General features: G+C 41.5%; 1 protein-coding gene across 1 annotated transcript in view; it reads left to right on the forward strand.

Moving 5' to 3' along the window:
• The window catches only part of B3glct (beta 3-glucosyltransferase), a 119,924-nt gene that overhangs the window by 19,857 nt on the left and 74,249 nt on the right, over window positions 1–25,818 (forward strand). The window contains exons 2-3 of the mRNA XM_047554229.1: window positions 9,406–9,455; window positions 15,374–15,413. Of these exons, the coding sequence (XP_047410185.1) occupies window positions 9,406–9,455; window positions 15,374–15,413 (90 nt within the window). The remainder of the gene's footprint in view (window positions 1–9,405; window positions 9,456–15,373; window positions 15,414–25,818) is intronic.

Genomic DNA, 25,818 nt, shown 5'->3' on the forward strand with positions numbered 1-25,818 from the left:
GGTCTCCTTTCTGTGTGAGCCAAGATTGTATTTCTTAGCACCTGCCAAAATTGGGAATGATTTTTTTTTTTTTTCGTTCTAAGCCAATTCTTGCTCAGATTCCTTTCATTACAGTGAGTCAGAAGTTTTAAAACAGCAAGAGTCAGACCTAATTCCAGGCTGTTGGTTTTTTTCAACCCTCCCTTTATTTCTGAGGCAGTACACAGATATTACTGGTACAAATTTAATCTCATAGGTGTATTCTTTGTCATTCTTTGACCCAAAAGTTGGCGTAACCCCTTTGATCCCGAACTTGATCCATGGGGGTTTGCCTGCAGCTGACAGCCAACCTCTGGGGTGCAAGGATCATCTGCTGCAAGTGGGAAAAGGGGGTAGGGATAATATGTTTGTACCCTTTTTAAAATTTTCTTGGAGCTTTATGTTTTGGGCTCAATACTGGAGCATGCCCTGATAATGGACCTCATTTAAAGCACCAAGGTCAAGGAATTTTGCTGCTTCTTAGATACATTGTAAGCAAGTAAGCAGGCATGATGTCTAGGCATAAAGATACTACTTATAAGGAATTTTCAACTGTTTTTCGATTTGTACACATAGGAAATGATATGTAATCTGCATTTGGCATTGTTCAGTTTCCTGCTTAAAAATAATGTACAGGAGTTTCCATAGGTTAACTCCATCTTCCCATGATGAAGGAAAAGTTGTGGTGAGTGTGAAACTCATTGTGCCTATTATGTTTGAGGGTCTCCCTTGCTACCATGATTTCAAAGTACTGTTCACTAAGCCACATGCAGAGAAATGCCATTCTTATTATACAGACTCATTTGAATTGCTAGATAAAAAGAACATCAAAAGAAAAACTACCCAAAGTTTCCTTCATTCTTTAAAAAGTAATTGTCGAGGACCTACTATGTGTCAAGCATTGGGATATTGCTGGATCTAGTCTGTCTTCCTCCTTGTGGAGTTGGCAGTGTAGGAGGGAAGGTGACATCAAACAGTAACTGCACTGAAACTCACTGCAGCTTCTGGGGAGATGCTTTGAGAACATGTTGCAGGAAGATCTATGACTTTTAGCAAGTCTGGGGTAGGGGTCTACCGAGAATGATCTTGCACCCCAGGGAACATATGTCAATGTCTGGAGACCTTTTTGATGTCATTGGGTGGTGTGGCGGGTTGCTGCTGGCTTCTAGAGCCAGGGGTGGAGCTGGGTGACCTACAATGCATAGGACAGCTGTCCAATGAAGTGCAGGGGAAAGAACATGCCAGCTAAGTTGTGAAGGAATCAAGTGGAGAAAGGACAGAGGGCCAGAGAGTTTGAGAAAGGGGCTGGCAAGATCAGTAGGTTGGGCAGGACTTGCAGACTGGTTAATGATGTTGGGGCTGTGTTGAAGGGCTGTCATGGGACAGTGTATGACTTGGCTTGATGAAACTCACTCTGGTTGTCCTGTGGAATGGGAGTTGGAGGTTGTCAGTGTGGATGTGAGAACCGTGAGGAGGCTACCATAGCAAACTAGTTGAGAGATGATTAAGACTCTCTAAGCTTCTGTGATGGATTGGGTGCAGTGGGCTGAGAGAGAGGGTGGGGGCAGGGATGAGTCATGGATTTCTGTCAGGAGCTGTCGGGTGGATAGTGTGCTGTGTACTGACATAGGCACTAACGAGGAGGACCAGATTTTAAAAAAAGTGATTATGGTTAAATATGCAGAGCATAACATTCATTCAACCTAATAAATCTTAGGCATACAATTTTGTGGCATTAAGTACCTAGATGTTTTTTCTCAGATGTACTTTTAATTTTGGGGAAAGTGAGGCTGATCAGTTCTGGAGAAGTTCAGGTTCATACCAGATGAGCTGTTAGATATTTGGGTCAGGAGCTCAGAGGAGAGGTCCTGCTGGAGAGGTATTTGGGAGTCCCTGCACTAGGTGGCAATTTAAGAAAAAAAAAATTATTATTATTTTTTTTTTTAGGAGAGTCTTGATTGACAGAATAAATTCCCTTAAGTTTTATTCCAAATGTATGTGTACCAGAGATTTGGTAGAAGTTGGGGAAGAAGGCGGCCTTTTTCTGTATAGTAGAAAGCTGAGAATTCAGACAAAAAAAAAAAAAATGAGCATTAGTTTCATCAAAGAAGATTTGCATGGATTTGAAGTATGGCAAGACCATTTCCTTCTAGGGATGTAACTTATCTTCACTCCTAAAAGACTATGTTAGGAAATGGAAAAGGTGATAGATTTCAGTTTACATCATTACTTCCTGTAAGAAGCTCAAGGCTTTTTATGCATCATGTTGAATTTATCTGCTCAGGATCCTTGAGGGGGTTTTGGAGGAGATTGTACTTTATTTATGAGATAAAGGAAGTTAAGTGGACAAGGCGTGCTGTGAATATAGCCTCATTAGTTCCCTCGAGCCCCTGCCTCGCTGTCTGTCCCAATGCTAAGATTTTGTAGTTGGTTACATGAGCAAAGGGCTCTTCAGCTTTGAATGTACTGTTCTGAACCTGAACGTACATCAACTTATTTGATTCTTATTTCATTTTCCCCTCTGCAGGGAGACAAGCAGGCTCAGAGAGTTTGAGTCACTAGCCTGCAGTTGCTGAACTACTACATGGCATAGCTGGATTTGAACCTAGTTGGTCTGAGTCTAGGGTCTGTGTTTTGGCCTTGTGCTGTTCCATATCTCATAGTCAAGCAAGGCTGGGGTCCCGGGTCTCTTAGACGGTGACATCTTTCTGTTGCACTATGCAGCTTGAAGGACACAGTACCTGGAAGGAACTTGAAAATTCCTTCAAGAACTATGTTCCCTCCTGCTTCTTTCCCTGCCTGGCCATTCCTTTTTGTCTTCTTATAGTTTTGTCCCTGAGATGTTGTGGTCCCCTGCCCTGATCTTGACTTGCATGCTGTCCCTGCATGGGCACACCCAGTCTTGTGACTTTGTCCTTTGGTACTGTGGAGACATCATTACTGGGACCTTTCACCACACTCCCCATGCTGGGCTCCACTTCTGGAGACCAGCTGCTATGGGTGACTTCCACCTGAATGTCCTCAGAACCTGGGGAACCAAACCAAGCTTTCCCACACACCTGCTCACCCGCCCTTGGATTAGCCTGTGTGTGACATCCCCGTCAAGGAGTCCTCTGCCTCCCACCCTCAGCAGCATGATCTGTGTCAAAGGCTGTAGCTTCTGCATCTTCAGTCTCAGTCCTCTGTGCCTGGACACTGCCCCACCTCCGTTCAGGCCTGGATCTGTCCTTGCCTGACTGCAGTAGCTTCTTAGCTGGCATGTTTGTGTTCTTTTTTGTCTCCCCACATTACCTCCAGAACATGTTGAGGACACACAGCTCAATATGGTATTTCCCTCTTTGAGTACCTTAGATGATTTCCCCCCACAATTTAAAACCAGATTCCCTAACACTAACTTCTTTCATGATATGGCCCCTGACACTCTCAGCCTCATTTCTAGTCCTTGTAAGCCCCCTTAGATGTTCCCACCCCAGTCACCCCTGAGCCCCAGGCATCCCTGTCATTGAAGTCCTCGGCTGTCAGGGAAGGGGTGGTGAATTCAGGGAACTCCAACAGATCAGGTCTGGCCACTTGCCTCAACAATCAAATGGAAAAGTAATGGTGAAATAGGGAAGGAATTTAATCAGTATAGCAGGAAGCAGAGGGATCAAGCATCCTTAGTCCTGAACAGATAAGAGCTTCGGGTTTAAACAGGGGAAGGAACAAAAGTTGCGGGGGAGGGGGGAAGTACGCACAGTTAGGCAGCCTTGTTCAAACTGGGATCTGGTTGATCATTTTCTCAGGTCTGGTTCTGATGGCTCCAGAGAAGTCATTTTCACTTGAAGGGACAATCTGGTTTCTATCAGGAGCTGACTGCTCCTGCTGAGGGGGGCAGTCTTGGTTGCTGTCATGGAGTAAATGTTCCCCTCAGAGGGCCAGACCCATCATGGGGTGATCTGTCTGCAAGGCTTGCTGTTCCAAGAATCTTGAAAACATCTTATTTCCTCTTATCTTGGTGCCTTCAGCCTTAAAGGGGGAGGATTATCAGCTCTAGACAGACACTTTTAAATAATTAACATGTCTACCTGCAGAGTTGAGAAGGAATCTGACCCACAGTTTAAGGCAGAAAAGAGACAGATAGAAAATGAAGGCAGAGATGCCGAGCTTTAAATTACCCATCAGAGACGCCTTCAGGCCAAGTGCGGAGTCAGTGCTTTCAGCAAAAGCAGCCTCTAAGCCTGCACCCCAGCCACTCTCGACAGGTGTCCCTGTCCCACTCACTTCCCCACTCAGGGGTCCCTGCCTCAGAGGAGCCCCTCCCCTCAGACTCCCTAGTACCTGCCATTAGAATGAGCTTCTCTCCACTTGGTTGTTGACTGACTGGCTTCTCTCCTCCATTAGCCAGTGAGCTCCTGGGGAGCCGCACATACATCTCCAGCTTCCCCACTTCTAGCATAATGTGTGACACACAGTACACGTAGTGACTCTTGTCTGTTGAACTCAAATGAAAATCTGAGTGAATAATGATGATGACAGCTGCTGACACCTATAGCACTTAGTGTGGGCCAGACCCTATTCTAAATGTTACACTTGCTAAACCATTTGGTGCTTAGCCACCTTGTGGGCTGGTCCTGTCATTCAGCCCCAGAGTGGACTGACAGGGTCCTCCACCCTGTGGAAGTGGATGGAGCTGCTCCCCTGTGTGTTTGCAACTGCAGGGTCAGTGGATGAAGGGAAGAAAAGCAGACTCTGTCCCCTGTCACGGGGCCTCACTTTCTTCCTTCTGCTGTGGATTACCTTCAAAGCATGTAATTGAAAACAAGCAAACTGGCCTTGGGCCACATGCGCATCCTGGAGCTGAAGGCCCCTTCTGGAGGAGAGGACCTGGAAGTAAACCTGGAATGCTCCGGGGAGGGGGAGCCCCTGGAGGCTGGAGCCACACTGGGTGAAATGTTTTGTAAGTAGGTCACAGAAAAGAAAGTGAAGCCAAGGGCTTCTTCCCACAGTGCTTTAGAAGAAAAAGTCTGTGTGGCATCCTCGTGAGAGCCAGAGTCAGGCTGGGCACCTGCTGCAGGTTTCCAGGATGTGTCCCTGTGAGCTTTGGGCTGGGTGGCAGAGCCACAGCACTAGGTTTCAACCTGCCCTTTGGCTTTTATTCAGGGTACACAACCACCTGAACCCTGATGGGCTAATAGCCATTTTCCTGGTCATCTGCATGACCTCAGCTAAGTTGGATGCTGAGCGTTTTATACCTCATTTAATTTACAATTCCTCTGAGGTGGAGTTATTTGGTGCCTTTGTGGGTTCTTTTTTGTGCATCGGGTTGGTTTCTATGTAGATGTTCCTGGGAGAGTTTGGGAAGACAAATCAGGAGAACAAAATCGAGTCAGGAATTAGGAAGCAAAATTATCTTCCCTGAATGGAGACAGGGGTCCCTTGTTCCCTCTCAGGAACCAGAAAAGAAAGTTGATTAGTGTTGCTTAAATGCATTGCAATTACCTCCTCGAGTTTTCTTACACTCTGGGGTTTAGGCTAGTCTATAAATCTTAGTCCCAGGTTAGTTGTAAAATTTTGATTTATCCTTCTGGATAGGTGTGCTAACTCATTCGTCAGCTTGAATTATTTAGAGTTATCATGAAAAAGGTCTGATTTCTATTGCCTTCCTGATTTGTACTTTAAATATAGTTCCCTGTCTCAAGTCTCCAGAATTCATGTTGAAAATAGAATAGAGAAAATTACTTTTAAACAGCACTTTGGCATATAACAGCATGATTTACCTTGGAATATTTCTCCAACTGCTTTTAAGACACTAACACCAAGTTTGTTAGAATTTGAATCTGGAAATTAGCATGAAACCAAACAGCAAACATTGAGTCCCAGGTGGTCATTGCGTGTGCTCCTTTGATTTGGGGGTCCTAAATTGGGGGATTCTTCTCTCCCCCCTCTTTGGATAGCCCAGGTCCACGATGTTCAATTCACAGCACGTACACTCTGTCTCTTTTAGCACTGGGTAGACTTAAATTTTTGAGAAAAATCAAGTCTATTATATACATAAGAAATATATGACATTTCAAACAGACTTGAAATTAACAATTCAGCCTTCCTGACAACTTATAGAATGAGAATTACATATAAATACAGCACACTTACAGTGCCAATGCTTCATAATCTTATACTGTGATTTATACAGCTTTTCTTTATATTTTATATATCCCACCATGCTCATTTGATTAATATACCTTAAATCTGCACTGCTTCGGGATATAGAAATTTAAAAAGAGGAATAAAGCAAGCACAATGACCTATCTCCTCTCACTTTATGAAAATGAAAACATTATGTATGAACTAATTTAAGAAATTTAAGACTTACACACTTTAGTAGCTAGAACTAAACATAAGCAATACAAAATTCAATAGATTTTGTTAGAATTGTAGAAAGGAACAGGAACAAGTTCTTATCTTCCTTGCAATTTTTTCTCATTTATTTGCACCATTTCTACTTCATTTCCATGAAACCAGGATTTTGTTGGTAGGAGTTCTTCAAATGATTCATTATTTTAAGATTAGATTTATTAGTGGCATAGCATATTCTGTATATTCAGAAAACATTTAGGTCCTTGATGATTTCATTTGTTTGTTTGAGATTTTGTAAATTTAACAATAAAACCAAATGGTACTTTAAAAAAATATTCCTTTGAGGATCGTTCTTGCTTCATAGGAAAGTAGCTGATGGATTTCTTATGTCATTGCTTTAAATATTATATAATTTGTATCTATCATGAGAAAAGGGAGTTTGTAATTTCACAGCAGAATGAAAGGGATAAATGACAGACTTTTTTTTTTTTTTTTTTAGGGATTTTTAAACTCTGCATCTGTGTATTTTGGATGGAACTAAAATCTAGTTTAACATTAGCTCAGTAAAGCCTGTCTAAATGAAGGAATGGTGCCTTGATTTCAACCAGCAGGATTGGTGGAACTCACTTGATTTACTGGCAGTACCTTCCCTCTGTGTAATTCCTACTTTAAACACTTCTGTTGTCAAATGATATTAGCTGCTTACTTATGAAAGGCAGTGTGTGAGTAATTTTCAGAACTGCCACCTTTCCTGCACTGGGCTCTACATTCTGAGGGCTGGGGCTTTCACGTGGACATAGCCATCTGACCTCACCAAGAAGTCAGGTGAAAGTCAACCCTAGTTATTAGATGATGTCGTGGAAGCTGTTAAATTGAGAAAGCAATTTTACTTGCTTAAAGAGGAAATTCTAACCCCTAGATCTTTGTCCGTGTTTGGAGTAGGAATGGATTGGGGGTGAGGGAGATTAGTTTTTGAATTAAAGTCATGTATTAGTCTGGCCATACTAATTTGAATTTCTACCAGTTCTCAGAATATTCTGTCTTTTGAAATTCTGTGGTACTAAGTGATGCAACCCCATGTTGCAACCCCCTCCCCCCCCGAAGATGCTTCTTATTTATTTATTCATTTTTAGTGCTGGGGAACCATCTTAGGGCCTTGGACAAACTAAGCACGTGCTCTACCACTGAACTAAGCCCCCAGCTCCTGATGTTTATTAAATAATTCTATTTTGATATCTTCTTGAGGGCTTTATATGTGCAGAGTATGTTAAAGGCAAATGGAATAAAACAAAACAAAAATATTAAGTATGCTGAAACAATTTAAATGGCATTTGAGGTTACATCTCTCCTTTCTTCTTAGACCTAGATGAATAAGTATTTGGGTTTTGCTTTTGCTGTGTGTGTGCGTGCATGTATCTGTGTGCATGCGTAAGTGAGAATGTGGATCAGACACTGGCGAAAATAAGTTGGTGGGGGTACTAAACGCCTTCATTTTGCTGAGTCAATGCTAAGGTTTTAGGAGTAGGCAGCCCTTAAGCCATGTGAACCCAGGGCTATAATGAAGATTTGCATTCATTCATTCAAAATCATTGAGCTTCTATGTACTAACTGTGTTCTTGGTGTATGGGGCAATAGTCAAAAAAAACTATTTCTGGATAAACTAAGATAAAAAGACACGTGATAAGTCTTTTTTTTTTTTTAATTGTATACAAATGGGATACATGTTGTTTCTCTATTTGTACATAGAGTCAAGGCATACCATTTGTGTAATCGTGATAAGTCTTTGATGAGAAGTACAGCAGAGTGAGGGGAAAAGGAGGGCGTGGAGTCGGGGATTTATTATTTTAGACCAGGAGGTCTCAGGGAGGCCTCAGGTTCCATCTGCTCGTATCTAAATTCCACATGCAGAGGTTTATTTGGCTTGCATTTCGATTTCACCCTGCTTTTTGAAATGTCATCTGGAACTGGAAATGATTGAACCATGTTGGTCCTTTGCTTCTTAGTGCCAGTATGTTTTACGTTATTTCCTTTGAGCAAATGTTCATGGGAATTTGGGGCAGTGGATGTCTGGGAGTGAGGAGGTATTAGGTGGAAGGGATCCAAATGGGTGGCGTGGTCTCTTGCCTCTGAGTGGGGTCTCCCTGCCCTCAGGGCGCTGTGCCTCTGACACTTCTTGCGCTAATTACTGCTTCATGGTATCGCTGCTCTGATTCTGCACCTTGGCATTGCCCATTCACTCAGGAATGCTGACTGGAGAAAGCAAAGGCTTTACAGCGCTTTCTGTTTGACTCTTCAGGAAAAAGGCATTGTACAATGAGGGTATTATCTTTTGTTCATTAACCTTCTTGACTGTTTGGATTATCATTTTGCTTTATATTTTTAATGCAGAACCCAAGCGTGTCTCTAGGGAGATCTTTGTCTATTTATGGGCTCTAACTTAGAACATTAAATCATTCTGAATGGGGAGTGATTTTAATTCTCCTCACTCCTGCCCTGTCACCTTAGTGGGGGTTTTGTACACTCTCCTTGCTCACTAACAGCAGCATCTGTGTTGCACTTCTAACCCTGTGCCCCCCCCCCAAAAAAAAAAAAAAAAAAAAACTTGCTCCAAATTTAGTTCTGTTGCCTGTCAGCTTTGGCAGTGATGGCAAGGGTAGGAATTTGTACTTCCCTCTGGATTCTTGGGAGTTTTCTTTTGCTTGTGAAGGCACCAGAATCAAGATTTCTAAGAAATATTTTGCATACATCTGTGTGTGTGGGGGGCGGGGTTGGGGTGGTTTATATCCACGGACGCCCAGATTTTAATTTCTTTGATGTAGTATTTCTTTTTCTTGGTAGTGCAAGCATGTTGACTTCACATCAATGAATAATTCTAGGTATGAGATGAAAAAAGCAAACAATACTTGTTTGCAGAGATGCAGCTGCTTAAAAATGAGCAAAATGTATCTTGTTAAAGTCTCTTTTTTCCCTCATTATAAACAAAACTGTTGAATGTGAGAGCAAATCTAAATTGCTATTTTAATGTAAAAATATTCCTTTTCTTTTTTTCCCCAGCTTTTGCTTTGGTGCCAAAAGATGTAAAGAAAGAGGTCAAGCAGTTTCAGGTACTGATTCTAACGTTCTCGTCTACCCCTCACCTCAGAGACTCTTGCATTAAATGAAACTGTAAAGGTTTTGTCCTTTACTAGTTAATGTGTTTATTTCTTTTGTTGTATAAATTAATATAATGTTGATCCACATAGATTTAAAGCTCTAACAGCAGCCTATAGGTAGACTTGCTTAAAAATCCTTTAATAGTTACATAAGATCCATTAGGTTTCAAAATCGTTTTAGGATAAAAGGTGTTTGGCATGGCAGTAGACATTTTAGAAGTCTTGCTTAAGTACCATAGTTTTTTCCAGTCTTACTATATCCTGATGTTGGATTTACTTTTCCCAGTCAGTGAAAGGATTTTGCTTAGTTACAGGACTGTCAAAAGTCTGATTACTGACACCTTGAAGGTGGCTCCTTGTGGGAGGGGATGCTGGGTTCTCGACCCCAAAGGCAGCTTAGTTAAGCTGCCATAAATCTTTGCATGCTCAGAATCAAAACCAGCCTGGGGGACCAGAGGAGAGGGAGCAGCACTTACCAACTCTCAGAGCTGCTTTGCTTTGATCACTGGTTAGTTGCATTCAAGAATCTCATCAAAATTTTTACTGTTTGGGCTTTGCAAGGGACCAGTGAAGCACATGAAAAAGAGAAACAGCATTTCAAAATATGATTTGCTTTTGTCATATTAATTATGGTTTTGCTCAGTCTGATTTACCCCACAATTGATATAAATGCATTTATCAAGAGTATTATCTCTTCTAACTCTCTGTGGGGTTCTGCCACAGGGGAAATAAAAACAATAATGTATTATGATTTTAAGACTTTTTTATGGCTAATAAAGCATTTTCACACATTTCATTTAATTTGATCTTCTCAATGATTCTGTTATTGCAAAGTAAATATTTCTAGTTATAACAGAGATGATAAAGCCTTAGAGAAGTTAAGTGATTTTTACCTAGGTCACATGATTATTAAGAAATGAAGTTAAAAGTTTCCGAATCCTTGAATTTTTCACCCTTTACCATTTTATATTACATAGTCATGTGCATTATGTGTTTGGTAATTGTGAGGGTTATTTAATGACAAATTTACTCTATTTTGCCATATAATCATTGCAGATTTTATTTTATTTTATTTTTCAAAAAAGTGTGTTATAACCATTATGTGAAGCTTTTTGAAAATGGATTGTGCTGGTATTACTTAAAAATAATTTATTACAAAACTCCCTTTTGTTGAAGATTAGGATGCACAGAATACTTGTGAACAAATAATAAAATCGAATAGTCCAAATCCATGCATATCATTTCTTCATGATAGTTTAGCAAACATTTTTCCAGACTGAAAAATAAAAAAAGTTAACACATGAGTTGTTATTGATTTGTACATTGTAGCTGAAATACTGCACTTGAGAAAATTTACTACAGTGCTGCAAATTATGGACTTAGAAAATTTAATCCTCTGTGTCTGAAGAATCGCGCTACTATTTTGTTATCTGCTGAAACATTCTCAGTGCCACTCATTTTAGACGTGCGTACAATTAGTACTGCAGCACTCTAAAGAAACCAGGCGAGAGGCCCTTTCCTAATGCACTGACAGTGCGCATGCACTGAACATTCTAGGCTTCCGGCTTGCAGTGCGTCAGAAGACACTTGCGCGTCCGCGTGCCACTGCCGATCATGTCGCTGCACTGTTCACCTTTTAAGGGGACAGAATTAGACCATGTGATGATTATGTGATGAAAGGTTATAAACCAATTTTTGGACTAAAAAACAAAGGTGTGATGGTTATGAAATGGTACAATTACATAGTGAAATACGGTAAAGTTCTACCTAAGGATTATTAATAGGGAATTAAATTTTGTTTAATAAATTTAGAAATTATAGTATAGTTTTTTAAGTATTAGGTTTAAGCTGTTTTTCCGATGAGGAACTGTATATATAGTTTGCTTTAAGTGCATACATAAATTTAGAGTCCTATAAATGAGTCTTATATTTTAATGTCATTTTTCATGCAAAGGTATTAATGTACTTGAAAGATGTCATTAACTGCACCTATGCGTGTGCTTTCCAGCCAAAATAACTGTTGCTCCCATGAGCAGAGACTGTGTATCGTGTCTATTGCATAATCACTATACCTGAAACTGGGAGATGGAGAGGAATTAGTTTGTACAAGATTGTCCAAAACCTGTACTTGAACCTGGAGATAGAATTTAAGGCTCTGAACATTGTCCACTTAAATTATGTTGTCATTAATTCATCACCCAAGCAAAATTGCCCTGCTACTGTTGCCCAAGGCAGCTGCCTCCTGTTCACCTCACCTCATGCTTGCCTTAGTCAAATGCCCCATGTTAGGCTTTTTGTCCAATGCAGGCCAACCTAGGTGGGGATGGGTTTCTCATTCAAGCAATATGTACACTCACTGATGGCATTGGCTTTGACTCCCTATCAAATTCATGAGAACTGCCAATGACCTGATGTGCATCTGTGGCCTGACCTCTGGGCTCACTCCTCTCTCAAGTTCCTAGTGTTTGGCACCATCTTGGATTCTGACCCATGGACAGTTTCAGGGGAGCCTGCCCACCCAAGACTGAACTCCAGGCTGTAGGTGCTGCCTCAGTTATGACTATTCATCTGCCTTTGGACTGCATTGCTATAGCCTATGGTGGCATGTGGTTTTGCATCCTGTGTGGCATGAGGTTAATCGAGTACACTGGAGGCAAAGTGCCATAGTTCATCTCTTCTCCACCACGTTGTGGGACTTAGCCTCCCTATGTCTCAACTTTTTCATCTGTAAGATGGGGTAATAGGATCTACTTCAAAGGGCTGTTTAGAAGGTGTGTGTGTGTGTGTGTGTGTGTGTGTGTGTGTGTGTTGTGTGTGCATATATGAGTTTACAACTCAGAATAGTACAGATCCTAATTCATTGTTTACCTGATAACAAGAAATGTCCTATGCAACCTTTCAAGGGGTTGCTTAAACCTCTCTTCTGCCTAGAGAAGTTAAAGTAACGAAGAAAAAGACCTTACTACTTTCATTAGTTAAATTTCTTTTTGTGGAGGTAGTTGAAGTCACATGAAATAGTTGATGATGATCATGATCATGGGAAGAATAGGAGCCAGATGAGAAACCGAGGCCTGAGCTAGTAATTAGTGGAGGCAGAATTAGAAAACATGACCAGCTTATAACTGAGTGGATTAATTTATTCAAAATCCAGCAGGGGGTGGTGATGACAGGTGGAAGATGGCACCTTATTTCTCTTTCCTCATCAGAAATTTCATATCAAAAAGTTTTGAGCATGTTATACTATTTTTTATGGAGAAGTTACAAATTAAGCATTGCATATTTGGGTTGCATGTGTTCAAATCTGTTGTGGCTTAAAAACATCAAACCCATGTGAACGGGTGATGTGAGCATCTTTTCCTGGTTAGAATGAGAGCTGTTGGCAGAGTGAATGCATTAATAACAAATGTCTTTCCTATCTGAATGGTAATTCAGTTGACTTATACAACCTTGACTGTGAGCACATTCTGATTAATATTGATAGTCAGTTTAAGAAATGTGGCAGCAGAGATAATAAAACAAACCATGTGTTTCTTTCTTCTTAGAAAGAACTAAGCCTATCCACCAGGGGCACTGAAGACAGAATTTTAAATGTTCTGTCAGTTTGTTCATTTAGTCTAATTTTCCATCTCAAAGGGGAGATGACTCAAGCCCATTCTGGTTCCATTTCAGTTCACCTACTGCACCTGTTCCTTGGGTATTTTATTTTTACAGTTTACAAATTGAGTCATTTGAAACAGCTAATCATTTCCTAGCTATTGTGTCAGCCAGTCTGAGCTACAGTGCTTAATAACAACTAGAGAGGTATATAATTTGCGTTGCTGTTCTTAGATTTTACGAAGCTCTCTGGTGGAAAGTTCAGCTGGTGTACTAGTTTGTTGAAGTTAGTCTGGAACCACTGCTTTCTGCCATTTTTCATCTTTTGACTTGTTGTTCAAGGTGACTTCTGTTGTAGATGTAACCTTTAGCTGACTCTCAAAATATGTTCTGGGGAATGCTGTGCGTGCACGGTGGTGTGAGGACTCGACTTTCATCCTGGTTTTGTGGCTAGTGACTTGGGCCCTAGGAAATTCCTGTATCTTCCTTAAGATAAAAGATTGTCTTATTGGGGAAAGGGCAGTGTTGGATTTAATCATCGCCAGTGCTATTTCTAGAGCTAAACATTTTACCTTTCTGTGAGTTTTATCTGGCAGCTAACTTTGTGGCTTTGCAAGGAGCAGGCAGCTTTGGCCCAGCACAAACATCAGGTTAGTGGTGGGAGACAGTGGTGCCCACGAGCCAAGGCCAGTGCACCCGCCCTACAGCGGGTGCTTCTGGTCAGGTATGGCATTTAGGGTATTTAGTGCAGGGAGTCCACGCCCACTAACTTAAGATCTAACCTGGCTTTGGCTTTGTACATTCAAAGAAGTGGACTAACTCTCAGGCTTTTAAAGTAGGTTCTTCCAAAAGCATTAAGTGTCGTTAATCCTGAGATCTAACAAATGAGCATCTAACTATGGGCTCCTGTCTGCTCAGTGGCCTTTCTAGTCTTGACACAAAGATAATTTCATGAAATGCCATCCAAAGTCGTCATTTCCCTATGTTTAGCTGTCTCTCCTCCTTGCCTATTGTCTCTGCCCCTTTGACATTCTTAAAGGACACATTGCTTTGTGGCTGTGTCTTGGCTTTTAAGGTGCTCCCAGTTTTGATGGTGGAGGTTCACAATCAAATCTTAGTGCAGTATATGAAGAAAATTGAGGGCTATTTGCCAACATCCAGGTGTCATGATTATAGCATATGGCTGTTGAAAGTGGAAAAGAGCAATTAGGAAAAAAACCCTTTTTAGTCTGCTGAGAGGACAACAGAAATGGCAGATTCAACTGCTGATTCCTTGCACTTTGTGAGAGAATCTTTTGAGAGTTTCTCCTTGAATTACATAGGGTCAGAACCAGGCATTTTTGTGGCAGCATCCAGATTCCCGTGTCTGGAGCTTGCCAGCTCTGAGGTACTTCTTTTTTTACTTGTGACTGTGTGTGTTGCTGTAACAGAATACCTGAGACTGGGTAATTATTTATAAAGAACTAAGGTTCATTTCTTATAGTTCTGGAGGCTTTGAAATTCAAGGTGGGGGACATCCAGTGAGGGCTTTTTTGCTAGAGTCCCTGGTTCCATGGCAGAAAGCAGAGAAGCAAAAGAGCACGTGTAAGAGCAGAGAGGACTGCACCCGCATTTATAACACACTCACTCTTGATATTGAACCCATTCCCACACTAATGACATGAGCCCGCTTGTGAGGCTGAGCCCTAATCACCTGTTAAAGGTTCCATCTGTCAACACTGTTGCACTGAGGAGGAAGTTTTCAACATGTCCTTTTGGGGGAGCACATTCAAGCCATAGTGTCTGCCATCGGCTGGCCTCCTCTGACGCCCTGTGCAGGCCCCTAGGGCTGCTTCTCAGGAAGTGGAGAACATGGTGGGAACCTTCTTGGTGACAGTGGGTCCAAACCCCCCGAGAGCTTGTCTTCATGAGGAATGCCCTGCCAGGAATGGGACTAGCTCTGATCAGATGCTTTAGAGTTGACAAGGATTCTAAAATTAACTTTCAAAGAACATCATCCTACACAGGAGGAAAGAGCTTCAGCTCAATTAAGGGATCCACCCAGGATCATGTAAGAGAGGCGCAGCCCCATTTCAGAGCTTCTGGGTGGTGCAGAAATACTCCATTGCTGCTTTCCCACTACATTTTGGTCTTATTTCTTTAGGAAAGTGTTTCCAAGCTTCTGTCTTCAAGTCTTCCCCCTAAGTGTTAATATGTACCATACATATTTGTTCACTGTATTGCTAACTCTTGCTATTCAATGAGATTTATCATTTTCTCTTTCATTTCAAATACAGGATTTGAAGAAAAGTGGCATATCAAGGAAAAATGACATAGGTAAGTGATGACTTTTTTTTTTTTAAACTAAGAGTATTCGCAGGTGAATTTGTGGTACATTATATTTCATAAAGTGGATTTTTCTTTCTGTTTTTATTTATTGGATACTTTTTGTTCTTCATATATTCTTTGGGCCAGCTCAATATTTACTCTCATGCAGAGGTAGAGAGAACACTTTTCAGACAGGCATATTAGCACATGTGTTAGAGGTAACAACTAATATGTTAGATTTAATTCCCTCAGTCGTCATTCACTGAGCTTTTCATGAGGATATAGCATCATGCCTGGGTGGGTGCTGTGTTGGGGGAAGCAGAGCAGGATAAGACATAAGTCTCTGTTATTAGGGGCTGTGTTAGTTCATTTTCTGTTGCTACAACAAAATACCTGAGGATGAGTATTTATGAAGAAAAGAAGTTTATTTAGCTCACAGTTCTAGAGGCTGAAAGTCCAAGTACATGAGGCTCCATTTGTTCTGACTCTGGTGAGGGCCCCCTGGGCTGTGTCAGATCATGGCAGATGGTATCATGGCAGGGATGAGTGGGACAGGGAAATGTCACATGGCAAGACAGGAAGCCAGAGAGATTCAGGAGTCAGGCTCTCTCTTATAGCAGCTCATTCTCAGAGGAATGTCCTGGGGTCTCAGGAGAACTACATTAAACTCTTCTGAAGGCAGCACCCCCAGTGAACTAACCACCTCCCATTAGGCTCCACCCCTTAAAGATCCCACCACTTTATAACACTGCCACACTGGGGACCAAGCCTCCAGGGCATGAGCCTTTGTGGGACACATTCAAAAGATACCCACACCACAGCAGAGACTCGTACTTAGTGGGAGAAGAGGACAAGCTGTGGCCAGGCTCCACACTTATCTGGTGGATAGCTATGTGCCTTTAGGAGTCAGTTCAGTCACATCCATCAGACTTGTCTGGAGGATTCTGGCACAAAAGCTCTCCTTCCTCCTTCGTAACACACCGCCCTTCTGTCACAGCGCCTCCACACCTTTGTTGGGGCTACTTTTTAACACACCTCTCCCCACCCCTGCATATGGTAAGCATCCTTAGGGATGTGACCATGAGTTAGCCACTTTTTAGTGTCAGCCCGTGTGTGGACAGAGGGTGAGCTGCACCTCTGTGAGTAGGGGTGGGCCTGTCCTCCAGGTGTGAACCTGGTCATTGTCCTTCATCCCAGGGAGGCCATGGAGACCTGGAGATGAGAGTAGGATAAGAAGGAACACTTTCCTTCCTGAGCCTGTATTCTGAGGCATGCAGAAGTGCAGGAAGTCACCCCCACCCCTGAACATGGAAGGGGAAGGTGACCTCTGCTGGAGAGGTGCTTCTGGGGCCACAGGCCTATGGGGTATGGTTTAGGGTCTGCAGGCTCTGAGAGCAGCTGCATTTAAAAAAAAAAAAAAAAATATATATATATATATATATATATATATTTATATTTATATATTTGTAGGTGGACACAATACCTTTATTTTATTTTTATGTGGTGCTGAGGATCCAACCCGGGGCCTCGTGCATGCTAGTTGGGTGCTCTACCACTGAGCCCCAACCCCAGCCCCGAGCAGCTGCAGTTAAGGGGCCATATTTGTTCATTGTTTTTTTCGTCTGTTACAACACCCTGTATGGTTCAGCTACTCCTTCCCATGAGGAGATTTTCTCTCTGCTGCCCTGCCACCCCTGGGGTTTTGGGTATTTGTATGTTTGTTTCATGGGAGCTGTTGGGTCTCCCCACAGTGCTTGGTTATTTAGAGAACTAATGAACTGAGACTGCAGCATGGGCTCGAAACTGCCCAGAGGAACTTACCCTGGACAAGGAAATTGACGTTCGTACAATTGCAAATTGCAAGTCATGGTGATACTTAACTTGGTATCAGTTCCTTCGAAAAAGACCCAGGGGGATTCTTTCTCCCAAGTCTTCTGATGTACCTACAGGAACAGAAGGCTACTAAAAAGCGATACAATCATAGTCACGGTGTCACCAGAAAAGCCTAATCAGTCGACTCTGGCATGCAGTGACTCTCACTGAGGAAGACAGTGGAGTGGCTCTTCCCGTGTGTGTCTGTATACATGTTTACCCCTCGTTTTAAATCACAAGGCTACTTGTTATTCACCTTTTAGCAAAAGAACCTGTATTGATTTCTCCATCAGAAAACACGGGCATGATGAAATCCATTCTCCTAGTCATTTCGAGTGCTTGGCCCCTCCCAGACGGGCACTTGGCAACAGAAGACATCGTTTCTCTTCCAGGCTCCCTTTTCTAACTTTACCCTTGGCCCCCGTTGCCTTTCCTGAATCTTCTCTGCTGCCCACTGTTGGCTTCAGAACCTCATTGGTCCTTTCCGTACCCTTGACCAATGTCTTTATCTTCCCCTTCTTCCGGTTTGTCACCTGGATAGTTATGGTCAGGCACTTAACATGCAACCCATTTATTGCACATTCTTGGAGGAGAATCTGTCTTGGGTTGTGCCGGTGTTTGCTGAAGGCAAGTTGCAGTGAGTTCAGAGAAGATTCAAAGGAAATAGTGTGATCGTCTCGCTTAGCTGTGTCGACTGTGCAGTGGGAACCTGAGAGTCCGGTGGCAGAATGGCATCAACAGTGGATGCCCAGATGAACTCTGGGATCTGGACTTGGCCAGAATGTGATTCAGCTGAGGGAGGGGCTGGCTGTATGTCAAAATAATTCTCGGTGCTGATGTAAGAACTGCAGGGATTTAAGCATGTAAGCTTTTTTTAGCTCTTTTTAGTCCCGGCCTGATTCTTTCCTGGAGTGGGTTGGGGGTGAGGAGCAGGTCCACGATCTGTTGTTCATTCCTGTCCGGTGCCCCCTTCCTCTTTAGCTGGCCCTGTACCTCTTCAACACGTGTCCGATTCCTTAGCCGCTTCCAACTGTTCATATTTTCAGGTCCTAAATTTGACCCTGTTCCAAGCCTTCACTGCTCTCTCTGCAGGAAAGGCCTCCTCTGTCCCCACATACACTTTTTTGACCTGTCCCCAGGGTGTAGTGTCCTCATCCCCTCCTATTGGCAGGCCCTGCTGCCTGGGGCCACACTTAGCTCCTAAGGCCCCTGCCCAGTTTGAAGGCAGTTCATCTGTATTCCAAGCCTCATAGCACAGCATACAAGTCCTCCAGGATCTGATCGGCCTGCATATGCCTCCCTCTCTAACTTTATCACCCAAATGCTTCCTTACTCTTTTCTCAGAGTGCCTGCCAGATTCTCTGGGTAGGTACTCAGAGATGCTGCAGAAATAAGGTAGACTGTGGGCTCTGAATGACCCCTCTTCTTCATCCACTAGTGAAGTGCTTCCCTGTGTGTGTGAGACAGCAGAAAACTGCAGCTTTTGAAGGGAACTGTGGAAATCCCTCCTCCCAGAATCGTTTCTTGACTCAGCCTCACCTGCTTCCTATGCCCCCATGGTACCCTGGGCTCGGTTCTGGCTTTCCACTTACTGGTTTGGTTATTATAGCCTGTCTTCTGAGCTACAGACTCAGACACTTCATTGTCGTGACTGTGCCCATTCATCCAGAGCCTTGCACTTAGTAGGCACTTGGAAGATGGTTGACTGAGTGAATGCATGTAGCCTGCAAGATCGGAGTACCTGGAAAGAAGGGGTCAGCGTGATCTCTTGATAGTTGTATTAAAAAATGAATGACAAATAACTCACGGGCATGACTCAGATATATGAAAAGGGGAAGAATTTGCTTTGTTCTTGTAAAGTCTCTTCCCTGCGTGGAAGAACTGTGGTCTTTGTGAGAACAGTGGGAGCTTTGCTGAGCTGGTAGAAGTGGCAAGGGTTGGTTACCATGGTGCCCACAGGGTCAACCTTTTGACAGATGGATCTTCTATTCTTTTAAAGATTTTATTATGAAGTAATTTGAACACATGAAAGGACACAAATAGTAAGATAATGAATATCCATGTATCTTCCACTTAGATTAAGAAATACAGCGTTACTACTATAGCTGAAGCCTGTCAACCATTATCCTCATTTAGTGTTTATCATTCTCATATAATCTTTTATATTTTCACATGATATATATGCATACATGCAATATATATCCACTTAATGTATATTTCTTCTTAAAGTTTTGCAGACTATTGACTTAGATAGTTATTCTTTTGCAACTGGTTTTTTCCCCAGACTTTTCTTTTTGGTATTCATGTACAGTATTTGGGTTGATACATATAATGCTGGTTAATTTTTACATGTAGTTAGCTGATGCACAGAGGACTAGTTAGTTTTTATTGCCATGTAGTATTCTGATTTATGTATCTTGTTGGTGGATATTTGGGTCACTGTTCTTTTTTCCTTTTATACAGTGCCACTGTGAACACTTTTTAATATGTCCTTGTTACACACATGAGAGATTTTCAAAGATGATTAATAGGAGTGGAATTTCTGGGTCATGTGCATCTTCAACCTTATTAAATATTGAAAAAAAATTATCCCCTGAGGCTTATTTACTCCATTCTTATAAAAAGAGATCTTTATAACTTCTATTTTGATACACCAGTTTATATTAATGTTTTAGATTTAGTGGATTGAAGATAACATTTCAGTTAAACACAAGACATCCCTTTAAGCTTTATCCATGTGTTTGGTGTGTAGAGCCAAGAAGCTGATTTATAGTAGGGAAGGGTAGATGGGGTGTTCGTGTTTACCTAAACTGAAGAGAAGGAATTAGGTCACATTCAGTACGTTGCTCAGTATTCCCTTTTAAATGTTTTATTGAGTTTTAACCAAAGAACATTTCAGATTATTTTTAGGAACTTGATGGCTCACTGTGGAGCCATCTGTATGAATATTTGAGTGGGTGAATAAAGAATGGAATTGTAGAACTAAACATAAGGGGAAAAAAAAAAGACACAATGAAATACAATTAAAACCAAATTAGGCTGGGCTTGGTGGTGCACACCTATAATCCCAGCGATTTGGGAGGCTGAGGCAGGAGGATCATGAGTTCAAAACCAGCCTCAGGAACTTAGTGAGGCCTTAAGCAACTCAGTGAGACACTGTCTCTAATAAAATATAAAAATGGACTGGGGATGTGGCTTAGTGGTTAAGCCCTCTGGGTTCAATCCCTGGTATCAAAACAAAATTGGTGTCCCTGAGCAAAGGTGTTAAGGATATAGGCTGGTGGTGTAAAGAAGGTCCCTGTATTGGTCTGCTACACACCTGGCTGGAGGTCACAATTTATATGACATCTTCTTTCTGCCCACACCCTTGTTTGGTGGCAGGGTGCTGCCACCGAGGCTGTTTCTATCTATTTCTGTGTTATGAGCTCGGAACCTGAGAGGCACAATGTGCTTCTTAGGTGTGTGGCTTGAGCAGCTGCTTCTGGCAGGACCTCTGGGCAGTGCCCCAGCTCGGCGGGGCACGACATCCTAGGGTTTTGCTTGCTGTTGTAAAAAACTGGGCCCTTTTAGAGTGGGCCCTTGTGGGCCGGCAAATGCTTCTGGGGTGTGGTTGTAGGTGGGCTTCTAGGTGGCACTATTGGCCAGTGCCCTGTTGCTGTGCAGATTTTGCAACCGTTTTCCTGGAGAGAACCTCTAATCTGGCTGGGTTCCTCGTGATGTAGGGTAGGGATTATTGAGGCATTTATTTGCAAATCCTTGTGAACTCGTGGGGACATCTGTATTCAGTGTTGTGTCACTGTAAAGGGCTATCCAGAACATTCTTGAAATAGCATATTAGTTCAGTAGGGCTGTGTTATAGTTTGGGTGTGAACTATCTGCAAAGGCCCATGTGTTAAAGACTTGGTCCCCAGACTGTGGTACCATTGGGAGGTGGTGGAACCTTTAAGAGCGGGGGAAGCAAGTTAGGTCACTGGGGGCATGTCCTTCAAGGGAATAGATGGCCCCCATCCCCTGCCTGTCTCTCTTTGTTTCCTGGATGTCATGTTGTACTGTACCACCAGAGGCTCAGAGCAACAGGGCCAAGTGACCATGGACTGAAACCTTCAAAACTACGAGGCAAAATAAATCTTCCCTCCTATGTTTGTTTTCTCAGCTATTTTGTCACATTTACAGCAAGATAACAGAGGCTGCCTAACAGCATGTCACAGAATGGGTGGCTTAATCAGTCTAAATTGATTGTCTCCCAGTTCTGGAGGCTCTAAGTCCAAGATCAAGGTGTTGACCTGCTGGTTCCTTCTGAAGGCTCTGAGGGAGAGTCTGTCCCAGGCCTCTCTCCTGGGCTTGTGGATGGTCATCTTCTCCACATGTTTCACATCATCTTCCCTCTGCATGTCCTCTCTGTCCACATTTTCCTCTTTTATAAGGATGCCCATCCTATTGGATTAGGGCCAACACTAACAACCTCATTAAACTGGATTAGCTCTGTAAGGACTCGGTGCCGTAGGGTCACATCTGGGTGCTGAGGGTGAGAATCCTTCAGCCCATGTCAGCAGCAGCACACTGCAGGCGTCCGTGGGCGTCATTTGGGGGCTCCTTGTAAACACTGGATTTTTCAGTCACCAGGGAAGTGGTTATTCTTGTCACTTTCGAACTTTGGCACATCCTTTTTGGCAGATGCAGGAGCACTTTCTCCGTGTGTTACCACAGTTTTGGTCTAGTACAGTGAGCTTATTTACGTACTAACTTCTAGGAAATTTGTCTCAGAAACCAGTTTAAGAGGTTTGTCTCTGAAATTTTATATAAATAGATTTCCCCTGCTGAGAGTTCATTGCCTGAAGGATTATCTTGTAGTTGCTGCTGTTTTTTTTTTTTTTGTAAACAAATGGGATACATGTTGTTTCTCTGTTTGTACATGGAGTCAAGGCATACCATTTGTGTAATCATAAATTTACATAGGGTAATGTTGGTTGATTCATTCTGTTATTTTTTCCCTTCCCCTCACCCCTCCCACCCCTCTTTTCCCTCTATAGAGTCCTTCCTTCCACCATTCTTGCCCCCCTCCCTAACCCTAACTCTAACCCTAAAACTAACCCCTCCCACGCCCCATTATGTGTCATCATCCACTTATCAGCGAGATCATTCTTCCTTTGGTTTTTTGAGATTGACGTATCTCACTTAGCATGATATTCTCCAATTTCATCCATTTACCTGCAAATGCCATAATTTTATCATTCTTTATGGCTGAGTAATATTCCATTGTATATATATATGCCACAGTTTCTTCATCCATTCATCAATTGAAGGGCATCTAGGTTGGTTCCACACTCTGGCTATTGTGAATTGAGCAGCTATGAACATTGATGTGGCTGTATCTCTGTAGTATGCTGATTGTAAGTCCTTTGGGTATAGGCCAAGGAGTGGGATAGCTGGGTCAAATGGTGGTTCCATTCCAGGTTTTCTAAGGAATCTTCATACTGCTTTCCAGAGTGTCTGCACTAATTTGCAACCCCACCAGCAATGTATGAGTGTACCTTTCTCCCCACATCCTCACCAACACCTGTTGTTGCTTGTATTCTTGATAATCACCATTCTAATTGGGGTGAGATGGAATCTCAGGGTGGTTTTGATTTGCATTTCTCTTATTACTAGAGATGTTGAACATTTTTCCATATGTTTGTTGATTGCTTGTAGGTCTTCTTCTGTGAAGTGTCTATTCATTTCCTTAGCTCATTTGTCGATTGGGTTATTTGTATTCTTGGTGTTGAGTTTTTTGAGTTCTTTATAGATTCTGGAGATTAGTGCTCTATCTGAAGTATGATTGGCAAAGATTTTCTCCCACTCTGTAGGCTCTTTCTTCGCATTGCTGATAGTTTCCTTTGCTGAGAGAAAGCTTTTTAGTTTGAATCTATCCCAGTTATTGATTCTTGCTTTTATTCCTTGTGCTATGGGAGTCCTGTTGAGGAAGTCTGCTCCTAAGCCGACATGTTGAAGATCTGGACCTACTTTTTCTTCTATAAGATGTAGGGTCTCTGGTCTGATTCCGAGGTCCTTAATCCATTTTGAGTTTAGTTTCATGCACGGTGAGAGATATGGGTTTAGTTTCATTCTGTTGCATATGGATTTCCAATTTTCCCAGCACCATTTGTTGAAGAGGCTATCTTTTCTCCATTGCATATTTTTGGCCCCTTTGTCTAGTATGAGAAAATTGTATTTATTTGGGTTTCTGTCCATGTCCTCTATTTTGTACCATTGATCTACCTGTCTATTTTGGTACCAATACCATGCCGTTTTTGTTACTATTGCTTTGTAGTATAGTTGAAGTTTTGGTATTGCAATACCCCCAGCTTCCTTTTTCCTGCGAAGGATTTTTTTAGCTATTCTGGGTTTCTTATTCTTCCAGATGAATTTCATGATTGCTTGTTCTATTTCTGTAAGGTATGTCATTGGGATTTTAATTGGAATTGCATTGAATCTGTATAGCACTTTAGGTAGTATGGCCGTTTTGACAATATTAATTCTGCCTATCCAAGAACATGGGAGATCTTTCCATCTTCTAAGGTTTCCTTTAATTTCTTTCTTTAGTGTTCTGTAGTTCTCATTGTAGAGGTCTTTCACCTCTTTGGTTAGATTGATTCCCAAATATTTTATTTTTTTTGAAGCTATTGTGAATGAGGTAGTTTTCCTAACTTCTCTTTCTGAAGATTCATCACTTATGTATAAAAATGCATTAGATTTATGAGCATTGATCTTATATCCCGCTACTTTACTGAATTCACTTATGAGATCTAAAAGTTTTCTGGTGGAATTTCCTGGTTCCTCTAAGTATATAATCATATCATCAGCAAATAGGGATAGTTTGAGTTCTTCTTTTCCTATTTGTATCCCTTTAATTTCTTTGGTCTGTCTAATTGCTCTGGCTAGAGTTTCAAGGATGATGTTGAAAAGAAGTGATGAAAGAGGGCATCCCTGCCTTTCTCCAGATTTTAGGGGGAATGCTTTCAGTTTTTCACCATTTAGAATGATATTAGCCATGGGCTTAGCATAGATGGCCTTTACAATATTAAGGAATGTTCCCACTATCCCTATTTTTTCTAGTGTCTTGAGCATGAAGGGGTGCTGTATTTTATCAAATGCTTTTTCTGCATCTATTGAAATAATCATGTGATTCTTGACTTTAAGTCTATTGATATGGTGAATTACATTTATTGATTTCCTGATGTTGAACCAACCTTGCATCCCTGGGATGAAACCCACTTGATCATGGTGCACTATCTTTTTAATATGTTTTTGTATGCGATTTGCTAAAATTTTGTTGAGAATTTTTGTGTCGATGTTCATTAAGGATATTGGTCTAAAATTGTCTTTCCTCGATGTGTCTCTGTCTAGTTTAGGTTTCAGGCCATTAATATTCAGGGTTATTATTGAGATATGATTTGTATTCCCGGTCATTTGACTCATTTTATTTATTTATTTATTTATTTATTTTTTACAGGACTTGGTTCTTCTTTATTTGAGAGTTCCTTTAGGATAGCTCCTCCCTTTGCTGATTTGCTTCTTTGTTTTTCATCTCTTCCTCATGGAATATTTTGCTGAGAATGTTCTGATGCTGGCTTTCTTTTTGTAAATTCTTTTAGCTTTTGTTTATCATGGAAAGATTTTATTTCATCGTCAAATTTGAAGGTAAATTTTGCTGGGTGTAAGATTCTTGGTTGGCATCCATTTTCTTTCAGAGCTTGAAAAATGTTGTTCTAGGCCCTTCTAGCTTTTAAGGTCTGGATTGAAAAATCTGCTGATATCCATATTGGTTTCCCCCTGAATGTAATTTGGTTCTTTTCTCTCACAGCCTTTAAAATTCTGTCTTTATTTTGTATGTTAGGTATTTTCATTATAATGTACCTTGGTGTGGGTCTGTTGTAATTTTGTGTATTTGGAGTCCTATAAGCCTCTTGAACTTGATTTTCCATTTCATTCTTCAGATTTGGGAAATTTTCTGATATTATTTCATTGAATAGATTGTTCATTCCTTTGGTTTATTTCTCTAAGCCTTCCTCAATCCCAATCATTCTTAAATTTGGCCTTTTCACGATATCCCATAGTTCTTGGAGATTCTGTTCATGATTTCTTACCATCTTCTCTGTTTGGTCAACTTTGTTTTCAAGGTTAAATATTTTTTCTTCAATATCTGAGGTTCTGTCTTCCAGGTGTTCTATCCTATTGGTTGTGCTTTCTATGGAGTTCTTAATTTGGTTTATTGTTTCCTTCATTTCAAGGATTTCTGTTTGTTTTTTTTTTTTCAATATCTCTAACTCTTTATTGAAATGATCTTTTGCTTCCTGATTTGCTCTTTTAACTGTCCATTGGTTTGATCATTCAATGCCTGCATTTGCTCTTTCATTTCATCGTTTGCTTCCCTTATCATGTTAATTATGTACATTCTGAACTCCCTTTCTGACATTTCTTCTGCCATGCTGTCATTGGATTTTATTGATGTAACATCTAGATTTGTTTGGGGCATTTTCTTCCCTTGTTTTCTCATATTGTT

The sequence above is a fragment of the Sciurus carolinensis genome, chromosome 5 (assembly GCF_902686445.1).
Source record: "Sciurus carolinensis chromosome 5, mSciCar1.2, whole genome shotgun sequence".
In the NCBI taxonomy this organism is placed as follows: domain Eukaryota; kingdom Metazoa; phylum Chordata; class Mammalia; order Rodentia; family Sciuridae; genus Sciurus; species Sciurus carolinensis.